Raw genomic sequence first — 23,577 nt, forward strand, 5'->3', positions numbered from 1 at the left:
GGAGCTTAACAATAACACAGCATAGTACACGCACAATGTTGGATTTGGATCGATCCCATCTGGCCGTATCAAAAATGGCAGTATCGGAACCGATATCCGATCTGAATATTGGATCGGTGCTTCCCTAGAGAGGACCCAGGTGCAGAATAACAGTTAAAGGAGATTTCTTAAACAGGACTCTACCACAACCAGGAGAATGACGTATAACAAAGTTCAGCAGGGCATATGACAATGACAGGCAGGACGGATAATAACTGAAATCAGTCCAGGAAGACCACAGGATTAAGGACTTAATTGGCAGCACCAGATGGGAGATGATGAAGATGAACAGGCAGGAACCCAAGGAACCAGAAGCTTGAATGATCTCCTAGAAGCAGCACCAATCTAGCTGCCAGACAGATCATCAGTGGCCAGGAATTCTCAGGATGCAGGTCAGGTTAGGGAAACAACACAATACTCACATTAACAAAACAAAACACAAAGCGAACAAAACAAGACTTGAATTCACCAGGGCTATAACTTAGGACTGAAATATAGTGTAATGCCTGTACAAAATCAGTCTTAGCCAACCAAATTTGGAATTTTCAGAATGCTTTTAGCCTCTTGAACTGTGCATGTAAATCACGAATCGGCTCCGGCTGGTCTAGGAGAGACTGGGACTTTGGCATCTTTGTGGCCCTATCAGAAGCTAACCAGAGAACCCCAGTCCCTAGCTCTGGGGACTTCAAAAGAATCACCCATATGAGTTAAGGGCCATGCCGCACATTCCAGACCTGCCAAAACCCAATACACACCACGCACACACACAGAGACACACACAAACACGCATTAAGAATGTATGTACAAAATACGACTGTGCCAAAGTGTACCCGTCGCTGTCTGTCAAGTGCTTATATGTATAAGCTTAGTTATGACTGTAGTTGCGTTAGTATCATTCTAAACGATAAAATCAGAGTATAAACTGTATCTCCACTTTTATGTTTTTGCCACCTGACAAGTTTGGTTTCTTTGTAAAGCTCTCTTTATGCCTTATTCAACAATGTATGTCACATTACTGTAAAATGCATTGTTCTATTTTTAATGGTACTTTGAAGAAAAATGTACTCTGATCTAACACTTCATAAATTATGCAAATCGAGCCGCAAGACAAGACAAAGAAAAAGTTTGCCCGCCAAGATTGCACACTTACCATTGGCTGTTTCAACCAAGGAGGCATGTTGGCTTGTTTGTCCATAAAAGACAAGCACAAACAGTTTTGCTTTGTCTCTCGATTCTCTAAAATTGTCCCTCGCCATCTCGTGCATGTCTCTCCCGGACGTCTCGGCGACCGCGCTTCCATCATGCGCTCTCCTCCTTCGGGACGACTATCTTCTTGGCACAAGTTTTACTTTTGTCAAGCCGCCGTCATCCTCCATCACCTAGGAGATGGACTCTTTTCTTTCCTTTCCAGTTATTTTACTCTTCAGTTATAACCTTGTTTGAAAAACCCACCGGAGAACACCCTCCTGAAAATGACCAATCGCTCCAAGCCAAGCGCGTTGAAACTCTACGAACTACAGCACACTGAACTCATGCAAGTAACAACCTTTTAAGATTTGTGTAAACTGAGTTTCCTTGCTGGCGCTCAAAGGTTAACTGTTTGTAATTTGCCACTCCTTTGATCACCTCAGTTTTCTTGGCTTTACTTTTGTTTTCCATATATGTGTATTCTTAGTGTATATTTAGCCTATGTATTCGTAGTTTCATATATTAAATACATTATATTCATGCTTGATTGTTTCTGCTGCTCATTCAGAAAACCAAGTCACTTCTACCTTTCACTTCTGCAACATTGCTTTACGCTTTGATGCTATAATAGGAATTTATTATCGTGGCCAGAGAATAAAATTTCTGTCATAATAGTCTGTGAGAAAACTAATGGTTTGCTGAACAAACTAGGATAGTTTTTCTAAACAACTATTAAAATAGAACTAATCATATATGTAATTGATTATAATCCGTTGTAATTAATTCACAATATAGGCCTATGTGCATAATTCTCTCTTGGGTTGATATATATATCATAATTAATCATAAGGCTTTATGATTTTATTATATATATATATATATATTTCACCCATGATTTGAGCTAATTGATTAAATACTTGTAATATCGCTAAAGACATTACAAAAGATAACTAACAAGACTAAGACTAGAATGAACGCAATAAACCAGCAATGACATGAGGGAAAGAGGCAATATATAAAGGGAACAGCACAAGGATAAGGTGGACACAATCACACTAACGAGGACTAAATCAGGGGGTGTGGTAACGAGAAACAAGGAGGCAGGACCAGTGGAGCACATGGCCAACACAAACAGAGACAGAGCCAAGTGTTCAGGCACAAGACAAACAAAGAAAGACTAAACAAAGACAAGACAGACAAGACTGTCTTTCTCTCAAGGTTTTTTTGTTCTCCATTTTTGTCACCTGAAGGAGTTTGGGTTCCTTGCCGTTGTTGCCTCTGGCTTGCTTACATAATTAACACATAATTACAGCAATCAGAAAAACTAATGTTAGGGTCAATGGTCTAGCTCTCAACTAAAGCAAACACAGATCACCATAATGGTAAATACAAACATTTTTATATTTAATAAGACATCAAAACCTGTTAATTCCCGCAAGAACTTCTGTACAGGTATGAAAGAAACATGTTTGTAAACTGGTTTCACACTCAGTGTGAAAGGGTCAAAAGGCTGTGGCTGTAAATCAGTTGTAGTTCTTATGTTTCTCTTTTTTCTGTTCTTGTTTCTCTGTCTTTCAGTGATTCTGCTTGTTAAGAGCAGGTGTTCATCAGTGTCTGGATTAACTCACTTCTTGTCATTCACTCTTATCAAGTGGAATATATTAGTAAACTAATGTAGGGAATAGTGAATGAGGGTATAGGGTGTGATTTGGGACACAGCCTCTGAGGGTCAACTTTGAGCTCTGTTAATTCACAGTATATTCCTGGAGGAAAAATGACAAATATTACCAGAATGCATTGTTTTCTATGGTATATTACTGTTTTAATGGAAAATTGTATGTTACTGTCAGAATTTGGCAGTTTTTTACAGCAAAGTTTAACAGTGAATATGAAAAACTTAAGACAGTTTATATAAGTTGCTCACTAATCTATTGCATGAAGTCTAGTTAAGCAATTAGCAATGACACGATAGATAACTATGTTAACGACTGATGTCATCTGGAGGTGCACATGCATAAATGCGTGACTGCATGTCTGTAGGCTACTGCGCATGCGTGAAGATGAGGCTTAATGTCTGAGAGTCAACAGTTTGCAGCCAGATCCTATTGTAATTAATTCACACCTGAGCGATTTTGTGTGCTTTTGTGTGTTTGTGTGATTGTTTCAATGATTGGAGTGAAAACTGTTACTGATTGTGAAGTCAAAAGTCAAAGTTTGAGATCTGTGAGGGGAATTGATGGGAATCGATCTCAAGTGTTGCTGCTGCCATTTTATTTCTACTCTTTGACATCTTTGTGTTATGGTGTTAGGTTGTGGAAGAGAAGAGGCGTTCACGGACTTCAACAAACACGGTATTTAATCAAACGAAGGAGAGAAAACAACCAAAACACACATAGCTTAACATTAGATCAGACAAGGAGTGCAGGGAGTGAGTCCATTATAAAGGGTGTGCAGATGATGAAGTCCAGGTGCAGGTGATGAGTGATGATGGGGAGATGACGAGGAAGTGAGTGCAGGTGATGAAACAAGGAGGATGATGGGTAATGGAGTCCGGGAACGAAGGGAACTGTGACACTTTGACAGATCAAATCTGGTTTTTTGAAAAGTTTATGAAAAAAACGTTTTATAGATAAAATACACTGGAACAGATATTGCTAAATACTTTACATTGAGCCTATACTGAACCATGTGAGACATTTTAAATCTATTCATAATAATATAGATATGAATACAGTTTGACACTGCAAACATGAAAGCTTTGGTGCTTTTAATTTTTGAAAGTTTTATAATCATAAAAAACTGTAACATGTTAATGATAAAATTACTTTATCACAGTGGATGTAGTCATTAGAAAAACAAACTATATTTAAATTCATATGTTGTAAGACTTGATTTTCCTGCTACGACAAAAGCTGAGATCAAGCGCCCTGCAATAAAGCAAAACTCATCTGGAGAAAAGATCTCAAAGAAATGGCAGGACAACGCCTTGCCCAAAACTCTCCTCACACATCTACAGTATACAACACAACACACACACACACACACACACACACACATCCTCCTTCCTTTCCTCCTGATTCAAGTCACTGAAAGTTCTCCAAATATTCTATGTATCTTGTGTATCAATTTTTTTTCCTTTCATGTTTGGTATCATTTTAAATGTCTCAGTGCGATTGGTAAAATGGTCTCAATTTCACAGCAGTCACTGGTATTATGAGGAAAATTGAAAACTAAGGAGAATTCTGTCCTCCTTTTGGGTGGTGTCTCTTCATGATATCTGATAAACCACTCCTCTCCCCCCAGAACAGGTGTTGGTGTAGTAAATATTTACAGTCCTTTTGTTCTGGTCTGGGTATTTAAGGGAAAGTGCAAAGCAGCCATGTGGGATCTTCTGTAGCCAGAAACCCCCATGCAGTGATGGGTGAGTGTCTTAAAAACACTAATCCAACACTGTGTGTATATGCAATTCTTAGTCTTAGAGTCATCTTTGAGCAACTGATGCTATGTATTTATGATTTCTGAATTGGCTTCTAATTGGTTATTTGTGTAATTGGCATGATACATTTTAACCTGACAAATAAATGTTACATTTCGATTTATTCTGGACTCTCCTGAAATCATTATGACTAGTAGATTATGGCTGATTTATACTTCTGCGTCGAGTGTAAGCCGTCGCTATGGCGTGAGTTCATGTGCTATTTACCTGTTGCAAACAAATGTTATTTGCTTGCTTTTAAGTTAAAACCATATAAAGATGTTTTAATGCTGCTTAGAAAGTACCTGCAATCCTTAAAATGGTGTTAATGTAGAAACAAATGTATTTGACTTGACTCAGCGTGAGATGAGCAAAAGTTGTGAAAGTTAGGTTCCTGAACTTAATGTTTTGTAACCAGAGCTTATCAAGAGGATACACGGGGTGAAGAAAACGTGTTGAAATCACCAGCGGAGATGAGATAGACGAAGACTACAGTGAGTGCTAAAAGAAGACAGAACATGGGTAAAAAAAATAATAACCCAACAAATTTTAGAGAGTTGACTGCATGTCATGTTTGCAATTAGTTCAAGCCACATTTACCTTCAGATCTTTATTTGTTAAAGAGACTGTCCATGTCCTGATCAATGGCTTGTTTAGTGTGACTCAAAATGAGAAATAACTGAATGATGTCTTTGTGTTTAATGCATGAATCTGGAGTAAAAGATTCACACTTGCATGATTAGAATCAGCTTTCTAACTTGTTTTCTGCTGATATCAACTGAGAATCAACATCCCAAATGGGACTGGTGTGGGTGGGAGTAGGATCTGTGGTCTGTAACAGATGTACTAACAGCTTTCACCAGCGCAAAACTTTCCAGTTTTTGGAATTGCATTTTCATGCTAATTTACCCTGTTTAGTATATCTGGCCCTATAGGTGATTAATGAATTAAGTAAAATGTGAATTGCTAATTATTAAAAGTGTCATCAGGTATAAATTCCTTAACAACATGTACTGATAGTGGACATTAATGTGTTAATGGGTCAAAGACATGTATTTCAGCTTCCAGCTCATTATTAAGTAATTTATCATTGTGGTTATGATTATGGTTGACAACCCTACTAATATTACTTATTACTTAACAATTAGTTAATAGTCATACGCCTCAACAAGTAAAATCATTACATAATTAGACAACTGAAAGATGAAAAACATGGCTTCGAACAATTGTGGTATTACTTCTGTGGTCTTTTTTCTGAGAGTCATGTGATTTAGAGAGATCAGACATCTCAGTAACATATAGATCCTTTCTGATTGGCTGACGTGCATCTTACGTAACATGAGTACACTTATTTAAGCCCACAATGTAGTGGAAAAAGAATACATCAAAAGAGTTCAAGAAAACAAGACACATCTCTTATATACTATCCAGCAGAAACACTCAGTTTGCTGTTCGGAACACAGATTTCCTGAGGTTTGACTTTTCTACATTTACATTTATTTCACTTTTAGCCAACTAAAACCCATTTAGTCATTTTTGATTCGTGGGGCATTCTGGGAATGTTAGTTCTGTTGGAACATTCCCAGAAAAGAGCTTAGTTTTTTTTTTTTTTTTTTTTTGGTTATTCATAATGTTGCTTATGTTTTATGTTGTTCGCTGAATTAATGATTCTAAAATGCTCAATGCGGAAGCGCTTAACATGTTTAATGCATTAGACAGTAGCTAATGTTGGAGGTTACACCTTATCGATGATGCAAACAGATGAGCCCAGAATGTGATTAAGTCATTTTGAAAAGTGATTATTTTTGGAAGACTTTTATTTTTGACGGGTGTTGAGGCTGTTGCACGTAGAAGTGTGTGTTGAGTCATGTTCGAGAAGGTTACCTCAATGGAAGATTATCGGGGCTTAAGTCGGTTAAAGGATGTAATCACTGTTTTTGTGAACTTTGACCCGTGTTTCAGTTTAAGAGTTTTTTTTTCTTCGTATTGCTTTTTCCCGTGGATTGCATTAGCTGCTGGAGTGACGCAGTAACACGAGAACTGTGAGTGCATATAAAGTACAAATTTGCTTGATTAGAGACAATTGAAAATATTTGTTACATTTTTTACAGACTTTTGTACTTCTTACGTTTTGATTTAGAAGCAGTTATGGATTAATTAGATGCACAGATTGCAATTATCTTGGCCGATTGCGATGTTTTTTTGTAAGTGTGATCTGCCAGCGCTGATTTTTGCCAATTATGATTTTCTTTCTAAGAACTATTATTGACAGCATAACAAAAATCTACTTTTCTTCAATGCAAAATTTAATTTTTATAAAATGTTATTAAACATTACAATGTTCTACAGTATGTGTGTTGTAAATCTGTTAATTATTCAAACGAGGGAACATTGTGCACACGATTTAGCGAATGATCATGTGCGGGGCTCCATACATTATTCCCTGTGTGAATGTATTCAATGTTATTATCTTTGAATCCGCGTTAGTTGAAGGAACGGTTTGATTATTTGCTCAAAGACAGTCCCAATGTAACTGCACTGAGTGACAGTCTCTCTAGAACACACAAAGACAAGCATTGCTGATACTGGAGAAATATCAGCAGAAAGCCTCTCGTCAAGTGAGATTCAAGGTTTGGAACTAACTGTTATACATAACAATAGCCTAATGAGCTTATTGTCAGGTTTATGTTCTGTTATTTTGACACTCTTTTCTGTTTACTTCATTTCCTGTTTCAATGCTCTGTTTAGTTTTTTTTTCATGCCACATCGTAACACTTATTATATAGTAATAAATAAGTATATAAATAATAAATGCAGATAATACAGCATATCACGCTATTGAGCCACTCAAAATTACCGCAAAGGTCGAGTTCTCGTTGGCCTGATTGTGTTCACCTGTTCCTCATGTGCTCTGCTCCCTTTATATTGTGCTTCCTTCCCTCGTGTTTTTGCTGGTTTGTTGAGTTCATTGTGTGCATGCGTTTCTCACAGATCTTGTCAGTCAGTGCTAGATTTAGTTCCCTGTGTAACAGAGTTGTACATATACATTGTGTGTCTCCACTTGCTGAATATAAATAATAAGAAGTTAAATAATCACACTGGAAGATCATTGGACAGAATAAGGGATAACAGGGCTTCCTATTGGCTGGCTGGTTCTTTTTACTGTGTGCGCCCTCTATTGCACTTATCAGTTTGTGTGTGTAAGGCCAGCGCGCCAGCACGAGTCGTCGTATATGCTGGAATGGGCCTATATGAACTCACTCTGTTACTTCTGTTTTCTCAGTAAATAAATTGATTGGGGCACTATAATTTGAAGAACGAGCTTTATTGAAACACAACGCAAGGAGGAAAAAGAGACCAGTTACACCTGCAAGGTTGTAGTCTTGTTTTATTTCTTTGTCTTTTTGAGTCTTGTTATGTGTGTGTGTGTCTTGTGTTGGTTCCTGCCCTGCGTCCTGTTCCACCCTCATTGACTCTCCTGTCCTGCAGTCACTCTAGTGCTGGTTTCATCTCACCAATGCCAAGCCTCTGGTTCCTTGAGCCGCTGTCAAGTTTCCACCGTTGGCATAGAGCCTGGAGTTGTCTCATTCCTGACCAGCCTGTTCTCCTGCCCTAATGTTTTGACTGTATTCTCACCTGTTTTGTGTTTTGTCTTTTGTTAAAAAATATCACCTGCGTCTGGGTCCTTCCTTCTCAGAATCCTGACAGAAACAGCCCTATGTATGGACAGGCAAATATGTTGGCTTGTAAATTATATATGTGTACAGATGATGTTAAAATAACTCTTTACTTCTCTTTCACCACTTACTTGTGGTGTAAATATAGTAACGCTAAAAAGAAAAAGCTCCAGTTGGCATGTAATGATGCTTTAAGAATTTTGCTTAAGCTCCCAATGTGGACAAGTACAAGCCAGATGTTTGTATCTAATAATATTCCTACTATGCATGCTTGTCTCTATGCGGCACTCTCTATAAAGACTCTCTTCTGCACTCCCTTGTCTGGTCCTGTCAATGTGTATCAGTATGTTTAGTGTACATCAACTTGTATGATAATCTTCACGACCCTACCTGTTACTCTAGCTAGTGATGGGCAGATCGAGACTTCGTGAAACACTGAAGCAGTTGAAGCAAATGTGTCGTAATGTGTCGAGGCTTCGAAACAATCTCACACCGTCTCCACAGTGACCCCTAGTGGTCAGAACAGTGCAAATGCAACAAAACTCAGGCCAAACATGCATGAAAACACCTTTTACAAATGTACTGCAAACGTTTTATTAAAAGTAAAATCTATCAAATGCAATTAACTAATAATCTAATAAGACTAAATATAGATTGTCTGTATAATATGTGTTCTTTTATCAATTATCAGGGCTTGTTTCTCTGTTCCATGGCTCAAGCTAAACAGGCCAATAATAGATTAATAACCACCATCATTCATTTTAATTATTCTGATGTCTAATTAAAACATCTACAAATGTATAAAACTGATCAGAGATCAGGTAAAGCCCACAGACACTTGTTCAATAGTTCTCTTTTCACTTTCACTTTCACTTTATCATCGCCCTCTACCGGTGAACCATTGAAATTTTGTTTTGAAACGTACAGTTATGACGTAATGAAGCCTCGTTTACTGAAATCACGTGACTTTGGCAGTTTGATACCCGCCCTGAATCACTGATTCGAAACAAAAGATTCATAAAGATTCGGAGCTTCATGAAGCAGTGTTTCGAAATCGGCCATAACTACTTAACAGTGATCCTGATTTATCTCCTGTCTTCTGTTCCTTGTGTTGTTTCCCTGATTCTCCACTCAGCCTGCATCACCGTCTTCACTGCAATACATGGACTGTACTACCACCAGCCAAGTTCACCATCTGCCATTCAGTGACTGTTTCCTCTTACCTGTTTATGTTTTGCCCAGTTCTATAATACCTCCAATAAAGCACTGTTTGTTTGCTGCTCACCTCATCTGCCCTCTTCTGTGTGCGTGACAATGCTGTGTTAAGGAATTATATGTATAATTTCATGTTGTCACAATACTGGAATTTCAAACTTTGATACTAATATTGATATTCAATACCATTCTCAATACCACAGGGAAAAAACTGCCACAACAATCAGGCCTTAAAATTGTAATTATCAAAAGATAAATATAACAAGGCTCGAACATGACAATAAGGTATATTTTTACACCACCTTGAGGTAGTGCACTTGTTCAAAAGCTTCTGAGATTATTGCCTTATGAAAGTATGACAAACTGCAAAAACAAACAAACAAAGAAACAAAAAAAACAGTACAACATTTTCTATTTTCAAGTAAATTTTTTTTTTTTTTTTTTACAAAGTGTGCGAACAGGTTTAGTTCACTTCAGAATGAAAATTTCCTGATAATTTACTCACCCCCTCGTCATCCAAGATGTTCATGTCCTTCTTTCTTCAGTTGAAAAGAAATTATAGTTTTTGAGGAAAACATTCCAGGATTTTTTTCCATATAGTGGACTTGAAGGTCCAAATTGCAGTTTAAATGCAGTTTCAAAGGGCTCTACATGATCCCAGATGAGGAATAAGTGTTTTATCCTGCAAAACGATTGCTCATTTCCTAAAAAACAAAAAAAAATTTCTTTAACCACAAATGCTTGTCTTGCACTGGCTCTGTGATCCACCAAGTACAAACTATATAAAAACATTGTTTGTACACATTGATCTACTGGTTCTTGTCACAAAAATACAAATCTTTGTAATAATTATTTATGTATAATTGTGTTTTAAAATGCAGAGTTCCTGTGTTCTTTGAGAAACGATGGCGGTCTGGACTGTCTACCTGTCTCTCTGTCTTCTGGTAGCTTTGAATGCTTCAGGTAAAACTATTATTCCACGTCTCACATCATAACTGTTATTTTAACATGAATTGAAGCACATCTGGGACTCTGTAACGACTGATCAGAATCAGAAATGATCTAATACAGTATGTGCACCTGAGTTTGTCTCTGAATTATTATGATGATATTAAGTCAATAAAACAACAACAATTATATCATTATATCAGCTAAAGTTGTTGATTCTTATGAATGATATTATATTATTAATTTTGACAATAATATACAACACCAAATATGCCTGTTAATTTGCAGTATATATTTATTAGTATTTATTAGTAGTTGTAGTAGCACTACTGCTAGCAGTTCTGTTTTAAAAATGTGTATTTCTTTCTTTTTAAGTGGAAACACGTCCTGTTGAAAGTAAACATTGTGGCAGTAAGTCTTCTCGTCTTCTACATCTCTTGTCAGTGTGTATGTATAGTACAGTAAAAAAAACAAACAAAAAAAAAACAGTGCATTTCTCCACCTTAACAAGTGTGTGTAACACCTGATGATCATATTCTCCAGCATGCTTTAAAAATGTTCTAAAGAGCATCTTGGAAGCAATTTTAAATCCTTGGTTTATTTAAGGTACACTATGTAGCTTTTTTGTTCAAAACAAAATTTAAATAATGAGTCTGTACATCATCAATCCTTCTTAAAAAACATGATTCACTGGTTCACTATGGTAAGTCTATTATAAGTGTTTAAATTTTAAACCTGTCAGAACAGTTTTCCGACATACATCACTCGCCTGTGCATGTCCGCAAATAGAGAAAAGTTGCTCCAGTCGATTCGACGCGTGTCTGGTGTGGGAGTGGCACAGCTTAGCTGTTACTTGAGCAAGAAAGGAAGAGATGGAGCTGTTCGATAGCAGGTTTTAAAAAGGTCGGACTGTATTAGGTGATGGTTAGAACACACTGAATCAGATCAGTTCCATGAAAAGAGGTTTAATGTTGACAGTTTGGGTGGTACACAACACAGCAGTACACAGGTTTTACAGGCTTTTGTGTGTATAAATTTGGATGTGGTCTACAAAGGAAATAAATATATATATATTAACAAACGTCTTGAGTATTATTACACTACATTACTTCAATTAACAGTCACAAATCTCTCAAAGAAGTTCAATTTAAATCTAGAATGTAGTAAAGAAATCAACATACAAGCAATAAATTATTATACAATACAAAAACGGCAAAACACTCAAAACGAAACTAATCGTGAAGTTATTCAAACGAGCAGCATGTAATCAGAAACATCACGACACAACTATAAATAGCAGATATATCAGCAACAAATGTGATGATAATACATCCACACATAGATATCAAACACTGGTTACAAGATACATCTTACGAATGGCAAGTAATATTGAACAAAATCAACACATTCATGGGCACTCGACAGCACGCGATAATGGCTTCAATATTGATAAATACTCGTTTGTTATAAACAGGAAACATTGTACTAATGCTGCACCTACTCCTTAACTAATGAACTTTATGAACTATTGATTAAGCAGGCAACTTACATTTGTTTATCAACGCACACGTTGCATACACACAGCGCCCTCGCACCTTCTGCTGAGTCACTCTCGGCCTTTCTAACAGGAGCAGTTGAATCTCCAACCTCTGGAGAATCGCCGTTTTAAACAAACACTGAACAGAATAGAGAGGAGAGTCTGCTAGAGAAAAGAGAACACAACAGAGCTCAAGCGACACGGTGATTAAGGAATTTTTGAGGTATTTAATTACAGGACCAGATAGACTGCCATATGTAGCTCTCTAACAGAGTTCACTGTACAGCATCTTTTGTGAAGCGTCACCTTCATCTCCACAGTCATGTGAAGCCAAAGCACAACCAAAACAATGTTGCATGCCTTTTTGTTTTTTAACCGGTAAAGGGCCAAAAGTTACATAGTGTACCTTTAAATGAAAGTTATTAATTTAATTTCATGAAAGGTCATTAAAGGTAACAACATAATAACAAACAAAACTTCCATTTAACAGCCTGTGAGACAGGATGGTCTGCCTTTGGATGCAGATGCTTCAAGTTTTTCAATGAGCGTGAAACATGGTCTGTAGCCGAGGTATGATACATTCAGCTTCTGATATGGCATACAAATCATATAAGAATATTTTTGGTTTAAGCTCTGTAAACATCTATGACACCTGTCAGTTATCATAGGAAAGTACTTTCAACTTGTTCCTCAGTTTAAAAACAATATATGTTGACAGTAAAGAAATTACAGTGGAGCTCCAGGATGTGAACATACATCCCTGTGATAATACTGAAACATCATAATTGTTTGAAAATACAGATATAACACATTTCATGTTATCATTAGAGGATCACTTAAAAACTTTAAACTTTTACTTTACTTTTATGTGAAGTTATATCTAATCTATATACAGTATAACCAGAACCTTTTCTAGAAAAGTAGTCCCACCTCAAATGGCAGATTTTGTATTTCACGGGTAAAATAATAAAAATAAAAGCTGCAAGCAGCGATGAAAGGGCCCTCGCATCCGGGCTCACTGCCACCCGTTGGCCTCAGGAAAACAGTGAACAGTGGGCGACATGCATGTAAGTGAGTAAATACAGGAGAATTATGGCCAAGTCATTTCAAAGTGCCACACTTCCTGCTGCCAACAGGTGGTGCTTTGACCGTAACCGAATATTGCGATATAGTGTGAAGTTTGGAGCAGATGGGACATTGTATGCCTGAGTTACAACAACTTCCTGTTTCATGGCATTAATCGCATACATTAACACTTGCCAAGTGTTGCATGTTTTAACATGTTTCTAGCATGTTTGGTACTTTGTAGCATATTGAAATGTGTTTCTGGTAGTGAATTACAGTGTAAAGCATGTCATTTCCTGTTGCCAGCAGGTGGCGCTATGACTAACTGAATATTGTCATATAGATGTCTTTAGGCCAGGACTCTTATCACACATGTGAAGTTTGGGGCAGATCGGACATAGTATGCCTGAGTTACAACAGCTTCCTCTTTCATGGCCGCCACAAAGACACCCTTCAGCGAAAAGTCAAGATCTTCGCAATTTAACGTCGCAAAGGTCTTTAGATTAGACGGACCAAATATGACATTGATCTGATTAAAGCTCTAGGAGGAGTTCATTAAAGTACAACATCTGGAAATGGCAAAAAATGGCAAGTTAATTCAAAATATCTGACTTCCTGTTCGGTTTCAGATTTTGCTCCAAGAGACTTTTTTGTAGGTATTGGGCTGTTAAATGTGTGTACCGAATTTCAAAATCTACGTGAAATGTAGCACGAGGGGCACTTCGTTAGGTGGTGCTATCGAGCCATTTTGCCACGCCTAATTCTGCAACCCATAACAGACGTAAATTTTCACCACTTTTGACACGTGTGCAAAGTTTCATGAGTTTTCGAGCACATTTAGGCCCTCAAAAAAGCAATTCACTTTGGAGAAGAATAATAATAAACGGAGCAATTCCAATAGGGTCCTCACACCATTGGTGCTCGGGCCCTAATTAAAGCTGCAAGCAGCGATGAAAGGGCCCTCGCACCTAGGCTTACCGCCACCCGTTGGCCTCAGGAAAACAGTGAACAGTGGGTGACATGCATGTAAGCGAGTAAATACAGGAGAATTATGGAAAAGTCATTTGAAAGGGCCAGAATTCCTGCTGCCAACAGGTGGCGCTTTGAGCGTAACTGAATATTGCCATGTTGATGTGTCCAGGCCAGGAATATTATTGAACAGGTGAAGTCTGGAGCAGATCGGACATCGTATGCCTGAGTTACATCAACTTCCTGTTTCGTGGCGTTAATTGCAAACGTTAGCACTTAGCCAAGTGTTGCATGTTTTAACATGTTTCTGGTATGTTTGCTACTTAGTGGCATATCGAAATGTGTTTTTAGGGAGTGAATTACAGTGTAAAGCATGCCATTTCCTGTTGCCAGCAGGTGGCGCTATGACTAACTGAATATTGGCAAATAGATGTCTTTAGGCCAGGACTCTTATCACACATGTGAAGTTTGGTGCTGATCAGACACTGTATGCTTGAGTTACAACAACTTCCTGTTTCATGACAATAATAGCATGCTTTAGCATTCAGCTAGGTGTTGCCAGCATGATTTAGAATATTTCTAGCATGTTTAGTACTCAATTGCATATTTTAGTATGTTGCTAATAGCGCATCATATTGTTAAAAACGTCACTTCCTGTTGCCAGTAGGTGGCGCTATTACTATAACCGAATATTGTCATGTAGATGTGTTCAGGGAAGGAATCTTATCAAATGTGTGAAGTTTGGGGTAGATTGGACATTGCATGCCAGAGTTACAGCAACTTCCTCTTTCACTGTATTAATAGCATGCTTTAGCACTTAGCTAAGTGTTTTGCTAACATATTTCTAGCATGTTGCTAGACTGTTAAGAACTTGCTGGCACATTTTAATATGCTGTCAGGAGTCCATAACAGTGTTAAACATGTCACTTCCTGTTGCCAGCAGGTGGCGCTATGACTATAACTGAATATGGGCATGGACATGTGTTCAGGACAGGACTTTTATCAAGTGTGTGAAGTTTGGGGCAGATCCGATATTGTTTGCCTTAGTTACAGCAACTTCCTGTTTCATAGCGAAACATCAAACTTTGTCAGGCTGCCAGGGACACGCCCTTTTACGAAAACTCAAGATCTTCGCAATTTAGCGTCGCACATACCTTATTATTACACAAACCAAATTTGAAGATGACTGGATTAAAACTGTAGGAGGAGTTCGTTAAAATACAAGGCCTGAAAATGGCAAAAACTGCAAAAAAAATCGCACAGGAAATTCAAAATAGCGGACTTCCTGTTGTGTTTAGGACTTAGCTCCAAGAGACTTTTTCGTAGGTAATGGGACAGTACACATATGTACCGAATTTCATACATGTACGTCGAACGTAGCCCGAGGCGCACACCGTTGAAGTTTTATGGGTGCTGCTATCGAGCCATTTTGCCCCACCCATTTCTGAAACCTATATCAGATGTCAATTTTCGCCAGTCCTGACGCGTGTGCAAAGTTTTGTGAGTTTTCGAGCATGTTTAGGCCCTCAAAAATGCGATAATGTTTGGAAAAGAATAATAAATATAGCTGCAATCAGCGATGGCGGGCCCAAGCCCGGTGGCACAGCCACCCGGGTGGCTTCACGGCAACTGTGCACGGCGGGCAATAGGCATTTAAAACAGTTAAACATAAAAGGACTATTTCAAATCCATTTGAATACACCACATTTACTGCAGCAGTTGGTGCCCATATGATCTCACACACACACACACACACACACACACACACACAGACAGAGACCCACACACACACACAGAGAGAGAGAGAGAGAGAGAGAGAGAGAGAGAGAGAGAGAGAGAGACTGAGGGGGGAGGGGGGTTGGACAGAGAGAGAGAGAGGGAGTGTGAAAAATCCACATTCAAACCAAAATATCTGACTTCCTGTTGGTCGGAGCTAATGACTGTAAATTAGAAAGTTGTTCGCCTTAATGAGAACAATATGTGTATTGAGTTTGGTGACTGTAGGTAAAAATAACCCCCCCACTTTTGTCAAAAGGTGGCGCTATAGAGGCCCAGCTTCCCGCCCGTTTCTACGGTTTTGCCCATGTCTACTGGTTGACATCTCTGATGTGTGTATTGAGTTTCATGCAATTTGAAGCATGTTAAGAGTCTCAAAAGCTTCCAAAACAAATATTAAAGTTTGATGGTAACGGTGTTTGAGATATTACAATTCTTTTCAAAGGTCTACATCTGCCATGTTTTGACATTATTCTGATAAAGTTTAAAGCAAATCGGGTAAAAATAAGAGGGTGATCTCAAAGCAAGTTGAAAGTGACACACTTCCTGCTGCCAGTTGGTGGCGCTATAACTTTGACTCACAATAGTCACATCCACGTGATCAGCCTTGTACAACGAACACACAGCTGACGTTTGATCAAAATCAATCAATGTATGCAGATATTATAACACATTTCCTGTTTACCTTTTCTCGCCATAAATTTGTTGCCTCGCCACAGCCAAACCGTTTGAGATATCAAAAATCCGCTGGCAATTTTTCATCATCAATGTCTTGACTTCATGCTGAACGAGTTTGGTGGTGATCGGATTAATCGTCTAGGAGGAGTATATCAAATTCCAGAGCATGCGTTTTTCAAACAACCCATAATAGCTGACTTCCTGTTGAGCTACCGTATAACTTAGAGCACGAAAGTTGTTAAGCCCGATGAGGTCTTTATGTGTACTGAGTTTCATACTAATACATGCAAGCGTGTTTGATATATGGCCAAGTTTTGGGATCCCATTCAAGGGGGCGCTGTAGAGCCCCCATGCCACGCCCAGGTCCCAGCCTCTGCGGCGTCCTAATGGCCGCAGATTCCAATGTGTGTGCCAATTTTCAAGAGTTTTTGAGCACGTTAAGGCCCCCAAAAAGCCCTGGAAGGTTGAATAAAAAAAAATTTAAAAAAAAATATAGCTGCAAGCAGCGATGGCGGGCCCAAGCCCGGTGGCACCGCCACCCCTGTGGCTTCAGGGCAACTCTGCACAGTGGGCAATAGGCATTTAAAATGGTTAAACATCAAAGGACTATGTCAAATTCACTCCACATTTACTGCACTTTAAGGTATATATACTTATATATATACTATAAAGCCCCTCCTCCCCTCCCGTTTCTAAGGCTTTGCCCATGTCTACTGGATAATCTGGATAATCCTGATATGTGTCGAGTTTCATGCAATTTGAAGCATGCTAAGAGTCTCAAAAGAAATTAAAATGAATATTAAAGTTTGATGCTTTGCCAAGGCAACAGTGTTTGAGATATCACGATTCTTTTCAAAGGTCTACATCTGCCATGTTTTTACATTATTCTGATGAAGTTTGAAGCAAATCGGGTAAAAATAAGTGATTTCAATAAGTGATCTCAAAGTACGTTGAAAGTGACACACTTCCTGCTGCCAGTTGGTGGCGCTATAACTTTGACTCACAATAGTCACATCCATGTGATCAGCCTTGTACAACGAACACACAGCCAAATTTCCATCAAAATCAATTAAAATATGCAGAAGAACTCTTTCTGTTTCCCTTTTCTTGCCATAAGTTCGTTCCCTTGCCACGGCCAAACCGTTTGAGATATACAACATCCGTTTGCAATTAAACAACTTCAATGTCTTAGCACCAAGTTAAAAAAGTTTGCTGTAGATTGTATTAAACCCTGTAGGAGAAGTAGTATAAAATCCCTTTTTTTTTTTTTTTTTTTTTTTAAATCCACATTCAAACCAAAATAGCTGACTTCCTGTTGGTCGGAGCTAATGAATGTATATATGTGTACCGAGTTTGGTGAGTGTAGGTAAAAATAACCCCCCCCACTTTTGTCAAAAGGTGGCGCTACTGAGCCCCTCCACCACGCCCATTTCTAAGGCTTTGTCCATGTCTACTGGTCGACAACATTGATGTGTGTGTCGAGTTTCATGCAATTTGAAGCATGTTAAAAGCCTCAAAAACACTAAAGAATATTATTAAAGTTTGACATGCTGCCATAAAAATCAATCAATGTATGCATAAGTTATAACACACTTCCTGATTCCCTTTTCTCACCATAAATTCGTTGCCTTGCCACGGCCAAAGCGTTCGAGATATCAAAAGTCCACTGGCAATTTTACATCCTCAGTGTCTTGACTTCATGCTGACCGAGTTTGGTGGTGTTCGGATTAATCGCCTAGGAGGAGTATATCAAATTCCGGAGCATGCGTTTTTCAAAAAAACCCGTAATAGTCGACTTCCGGTTGGGGTGGCGTATAACTTAGAGCATGAAAGTTGTTAGGCCTGATGAGGTCTATATGTGTACCGAGTTTCATACTAATATATGCAAGGGTGTTTGATATATGGACCAAGTTTTCGGACTTCATTCAAGGGGGCGCTGTCGAGCCCCCCTGCCATGCCTCTGCGGCGTCCTAATGGCCGCAGATTCCAATGTTTGTGCCAATTTTCAAGAGTTTTTGAGCATGTTAAGGCCCCCAAAAAGCCCCGGATGACGGACAAAAAAAAAAAAAAATAAAAAAAAAAAAATAATAATCCTTATAAAAACAATAGGGCCCTGTGCCTTAGTGGCTTGGGCCCTAATAATCCTAGAGAAAACAATAGCGCCTTCAGCTTTTGGCTTTGGCCCTAATAATAATCCTAAAGAAAACAATAGGGCCTTCAGCCTTTGGCTTTGGCCCTAATAATAATAATAATCCTTATAAAAACAATAGGGCCCTGCGACTTAGTGGCTTGGGCCCTAATAATCCTAAAGAAAACAATAGGGCCTTCAGCCTTTGGCTTTGGCCCTAATAATAATAATAATCCTCAGAAAAACAATAGGGCCCTGCACCTTAGTGGCTTGGGCCCTAAATAAACAGCACAGTGAGTAAACATTATTTCGATGGTAACTGAAGGCATGTCACAGATTTTGGCAGATTCATTTAAAATAACATGTTCTTTGTGTTTGCTCATGTCTCTGCCTCTACAGGATATGTGTTTGTACAAAAATGGGAACCTTGCTTCTGTACACAGCCATGAGGAGTACATTTTCATAAAGAACCTGGTTAGACGCACAACTCATGCATCAACACGTACCTGGATTGGAGGCCATAAAGTTTCTCAGGTATGCAATTTTTTTTTTCATCATACTTTCTGTGCTACTAGGCATTTACCATTACATTAAAACTCATTTAATACATTTTTCAAAACGCATGAACATAGATGTGTTTTTATTATTTATTGTTGGTCCTCAGAACAGTTAGTTTAGTGCATTAGCAGCCATAAGAGACACCGCTCACCATGATGATGTAATACTCGAGTGTTTGTATCGTGAAACTCGATGTGAAATAGTATGGCTGATAGAGATAACTGAATGATTTAGCCCTTTCTTACATAGTTTTCACATATTCTTTACTGATACCCTTTTTGTGAAATAATTTCTGTTCATTTCTGTTTAGATTTCTGACATGTTTAAAGTGGGGTTAGGGTTCATGAGGAATCATCTTTTAGATAAATAAAGATAAAACAAAGCCATGTAAAGCTGTGGACATAAACACAATGCTGTTTTTTCTCTTCTGTACACAGTATATTTATTGGTTCTGGAGTGATGGATCCCAAATGAACTATCAACTATGGTCGCCTGGAGAACCCAATAACCATGGATATGAGCGCTGTGTTGAGATGAACTCTGTCAGTAAGTAACTTCTGTTAATGCTCATGAAATAACATGATAAATGATCCATCAATCTGAATTGTGTTAGACCATACATCAGAAGATTAGCAGATACTGCTTCATGTCATACTGTATATCCAGAAGATAGAAAATAACTTTTTCATCACAGTTAAAAATGTTTCATCACAAAACATTGTTGCTGATTGTTTTCTAGACATCAAATACTAATATTTCTGTGTCTACCATACTAAATAAACATTATTTAGTTTTTTCATAATACACAAATGATAAAAACAACTATATTTTTTCTGTCTTTCAGCAAATGGCAACTGGAATAATGAGAACTGTGATGAAAAGAAGCCCTATGTGTGTGTGTACTGAACCAGCATGTGAAAAATCAATGTAGAAGAAGCAAGCTACTTTGATTCATTTCCATTAGAAATGTTCAATGGAGGCTAATAAATGTGTTAAAAAGGTTAATTTTGTTTGTTTGATTTTTATTTTTATTTATTTATTTGTGAATGATAAGTTAATTACTCAGTTACACCTGTTAAACATCATTATAATTATAATTATCACCCACTCTTTTCACACCAGGGGTATCGCACGTGCCCCAGAAAATGTTCCTGATAAATAATTTTTCTGATTAGGTAGATTACAGTAAACGTCTGAAAATAGGCTTTCTGATTCATATAACGTTATCATTTACATTAGTTTAATTATTTAAAATATGAAGGCTGTTTGCAACGCTGAAGCGAAAACATCCAGTGCATCCTCTCACGCCTCGCCCCCTCGCTGAGCTCCTCCTCCTACCTTTACTTTTCAGAATCCAGGACTTGTATGGAGGACCAAACCTGCAGAAATTAAAAATGAATAAATGAATAAAATGAATTAATAAATCAATAAGCAAATAAATGTGATAATAGAAAAATAAATAAATGAATAAACAACTTGATGAAATATGATTCATTTTTAATAAAATGATTTTTCCCCCTTAATTTATTTTCTGCTTTTGTTTTAATTATTTCTAATTTTATTTATTGATTCTTTTATTTATTTTTTCCATTTTATACTTATTTATGCATTCATTCATTTATTTTTTATATTTATTTATTCCAATAACTATTTTTTTCTAGATGTATTTATTTTAACATTTATTTATTTAAATCTATTTTCATATTTATTCTTACATTTCTCTGTCATGTATGATAATTAGGTGGGTTGGTCTTGCTTACCATTGGTTAATCGTTGATTGAAGCGCTTGCTCGATTACTCTGGCTTTGTAGTGACAGGTTGTAGCTCTCGCGTGTTATTCACCTTATTTTGTATTTATTTATTTTTGTTATTCACCTTATTTTCGCGACCACAAGGGTGACGCGTTCGTTTTGTCATCTTACTTCAGGCTGAGAGAGACCTAAGCTAGTCGCTAGCAGTAATCCTTTAGCTGTAATGGTAGATAATAACAGAAAGCAAATATGTCACGTATTATATGCAGTAGGGGCTGGCTGCAGCCGTAACTCTCCAATAGTATCCAGCTGCAGACCCGAGAAATGCCTCAATAATAATTCACACAAAAAACATGATTCACACATGCGTAGCCAATTTCACATGCGTGAAACCTAATTCACGTGCACGAAAAAAATTAAAAATTTTCAAAAAATTATATATTTTCATAAAATACACTTCACACACGCAAAAAACAATTCATAGATATACAACTGTGCACAAAAGTTTCGAATGTTTGAAACTCATGAGTTTATCCTCACATTCACGTGTGAATCAACTTGGATGTCAAGTCAAGTCAAGTCACCTTTATTTATATAGCGCTTTTTACAATGTAGATTGTGTCAAAGCAGCTTTACATTGATAACTGGTACATTATTTGGCTGCACAGCAGCTCTTAAAGAATAGTGTCAATGCAGGCAGATCAAAGCACTGTTGAATATCAAATGTCAAGTCAAATGTCAAGTGTCCCCAACTAAGCAAGCCAATGTGTGTGTGTGTTTCTGAGACTCCCCTGCATCTGATCGTTCGTACTCTTCAGCCAATCAGATTAAAGCTTATTAATTGACCAATCATTATCAGTCTTGTAGAGAGGTATGTACAGTTTGATCGTTTCAACTATGTTTACTGAAGTAAATTTAGAGTTAGAGATCAGTTGAAGCTATAGTTTATTAATTATTAACAGATATAAGCAACTGCTGTTGTAATCAGATTTTGTCCAAAATGAAGAGGAAATTATGCTTGTTTTGTTGTATTTTAGCTGCGGGTACAGAGTTGCAAATCAATCATCTGTGGTCAGTGTCCACCCTATAGCTCCCACTCAGCACTGGCCTCAGCTTTCATATTGTTTAAATAGTAACTAGGCCAAATTTTATGAGCACTCATTGTTTAGTGATGACCATATTTGTTCTTGACATTTGTGTACATTGTTAAATTATTACACTTATTGTTTCTCTGCATTTTTCAGGATTAAACATTGTTAGCTTGACATCAGGATATCAGTCACACACATCTTAATTCATTTAGCTTCTTTATGCTTTTACATGTTATGTATTAATATCTTAATATATACAATATTCATTTACTTATATGTTTTGTGCTGTATTGTCATCTCAAGGTTTTAATTTCACAGGAAGATGTTGTGAAGCAATAATTGGTAACACTTTAAAAAATGTTAACAAATGAAACCTTATTATAATGTGTTAACTAATATAAATTATGAAGGCATACTGATCAGAGATGCAATTAACATTATGCAACTAAGATTACTCAGTAAACTCTTTTCAATTATTTCACCATCACCTCTTGTCCTGGTGCTGACTGCTTTAAATATCAGACCAAACTCTGATATTTCCTGACAGACAGAGATGACTGGATTGAACACATCTATACGTGAATTTTTCACCTGATGTATTGCACTTATATTTCCCATTTGGCCATAAACAATCATCTACTTCAAAAGAAAAGAGGACTCTGACTGAAACACTACAATCATCCCTGACCGGTCATGCAGTGGAACTGTGGTTCCAGTAGAATGGTTCCAGTACTGAATGTTGTGCTCCTTCATACTTAAGATTGCCAGTTCATGATCTTCATATGTAACAGGTACAATATAATTTATCATGGTCATTTTATACAGATTTTATTTCCAAAGGATTCAGAAACTTTCAAATTAATAAAATGTTTTAATCAACTGTAGCAAATGATGCATCTTTTAATTCTGACATAAAACAAGAACATTAATAATGCATAGCAGGTAACAGAAATTATTTTTTTCCCCAATATGTTTATTTTCATTTTTACCTTTATAAATCCATTCTTTAAACCTAATTATACATGCATAATCTTTTTTCTGTCAATTTCATAAATGTAATCAAAATCATTTATAATAAGACACAAGTAGGACTGTGATGTCACCAATCAAATTAAATAAGTCCCAACAAAATTCATCTTTGCAATAGAGGAAACAGAAGCTGCATCTGAAGTGGCATTTAGATGCATTTACACCAACAGTTTAATACAGATCTGAGGTGTCAAATGAATAACCTGCAGTTACAAATGCATAATGTTTTGGTGTAAACATAAAACGTTGAATATTGACAATATATACGGTATGATTTTACCTCAAAATCCAACATTTTGACACAAAATGATTACTGCAAAACATGTTTCTCTGCCTGGAGTCCAGCTGTTTCTGTGAATTACAGTGACCTATTTGCTTCTTTGCGATTGACTACAAATAGCTTTGACACAAAATCTGAGGTATATATTTAAAGAGTGCCGAAAGCTACAGAAA

The 23,577-nt window shown here is 37.3% G+C and overlaps 1 protein-coding gene across 1 annotated transcript in view; it reads left to right on the plus strand.

The window, feature by feature from the left end:
- Window positions 1-6,083: 6,083 nt before the first annotated feature.
- The window catches only part of LOC127510237 (macrophage mannose receptor 1-like), a 144,660-nt gene continuing 127,166 nt past the window's right edge, over window positions 6,084-23,577 (plus strand). Inside the window, exons 1-2 of the mRNA XM_051889811.1 lie at window positions 6,084-6,175; window positions 10,476-10,557. Coding sequence (XP_051745771.1) covers window positions 10,500-10,557 — 58 coding nt within the window. The 5' untranslated portion in view covers window positions 6,084-6,175; window positions 10,476-10,499. The remainder of the gene's footprint in view (window positions 6,176-10,475; window positions 10,558-23,577) is intronic.

The sequence above is a fragment of the Ctenopharyngodon idella genome, chromosome 3 (assembly GCF_019924925.1).
Source record: "Ctenopharyngodon idella isolate HZGC_01 chromosome 3, HZGC01, whole genome shotgun sequence".
Taxonomy (NCBI): domain Eukaryota; kingdom Metazoa; phylum Chordata; class Actinopteri; order Cypriniformes; family Xenocyprididae; genus Ctenopharyngodon; species Ctenopharyngodon idella.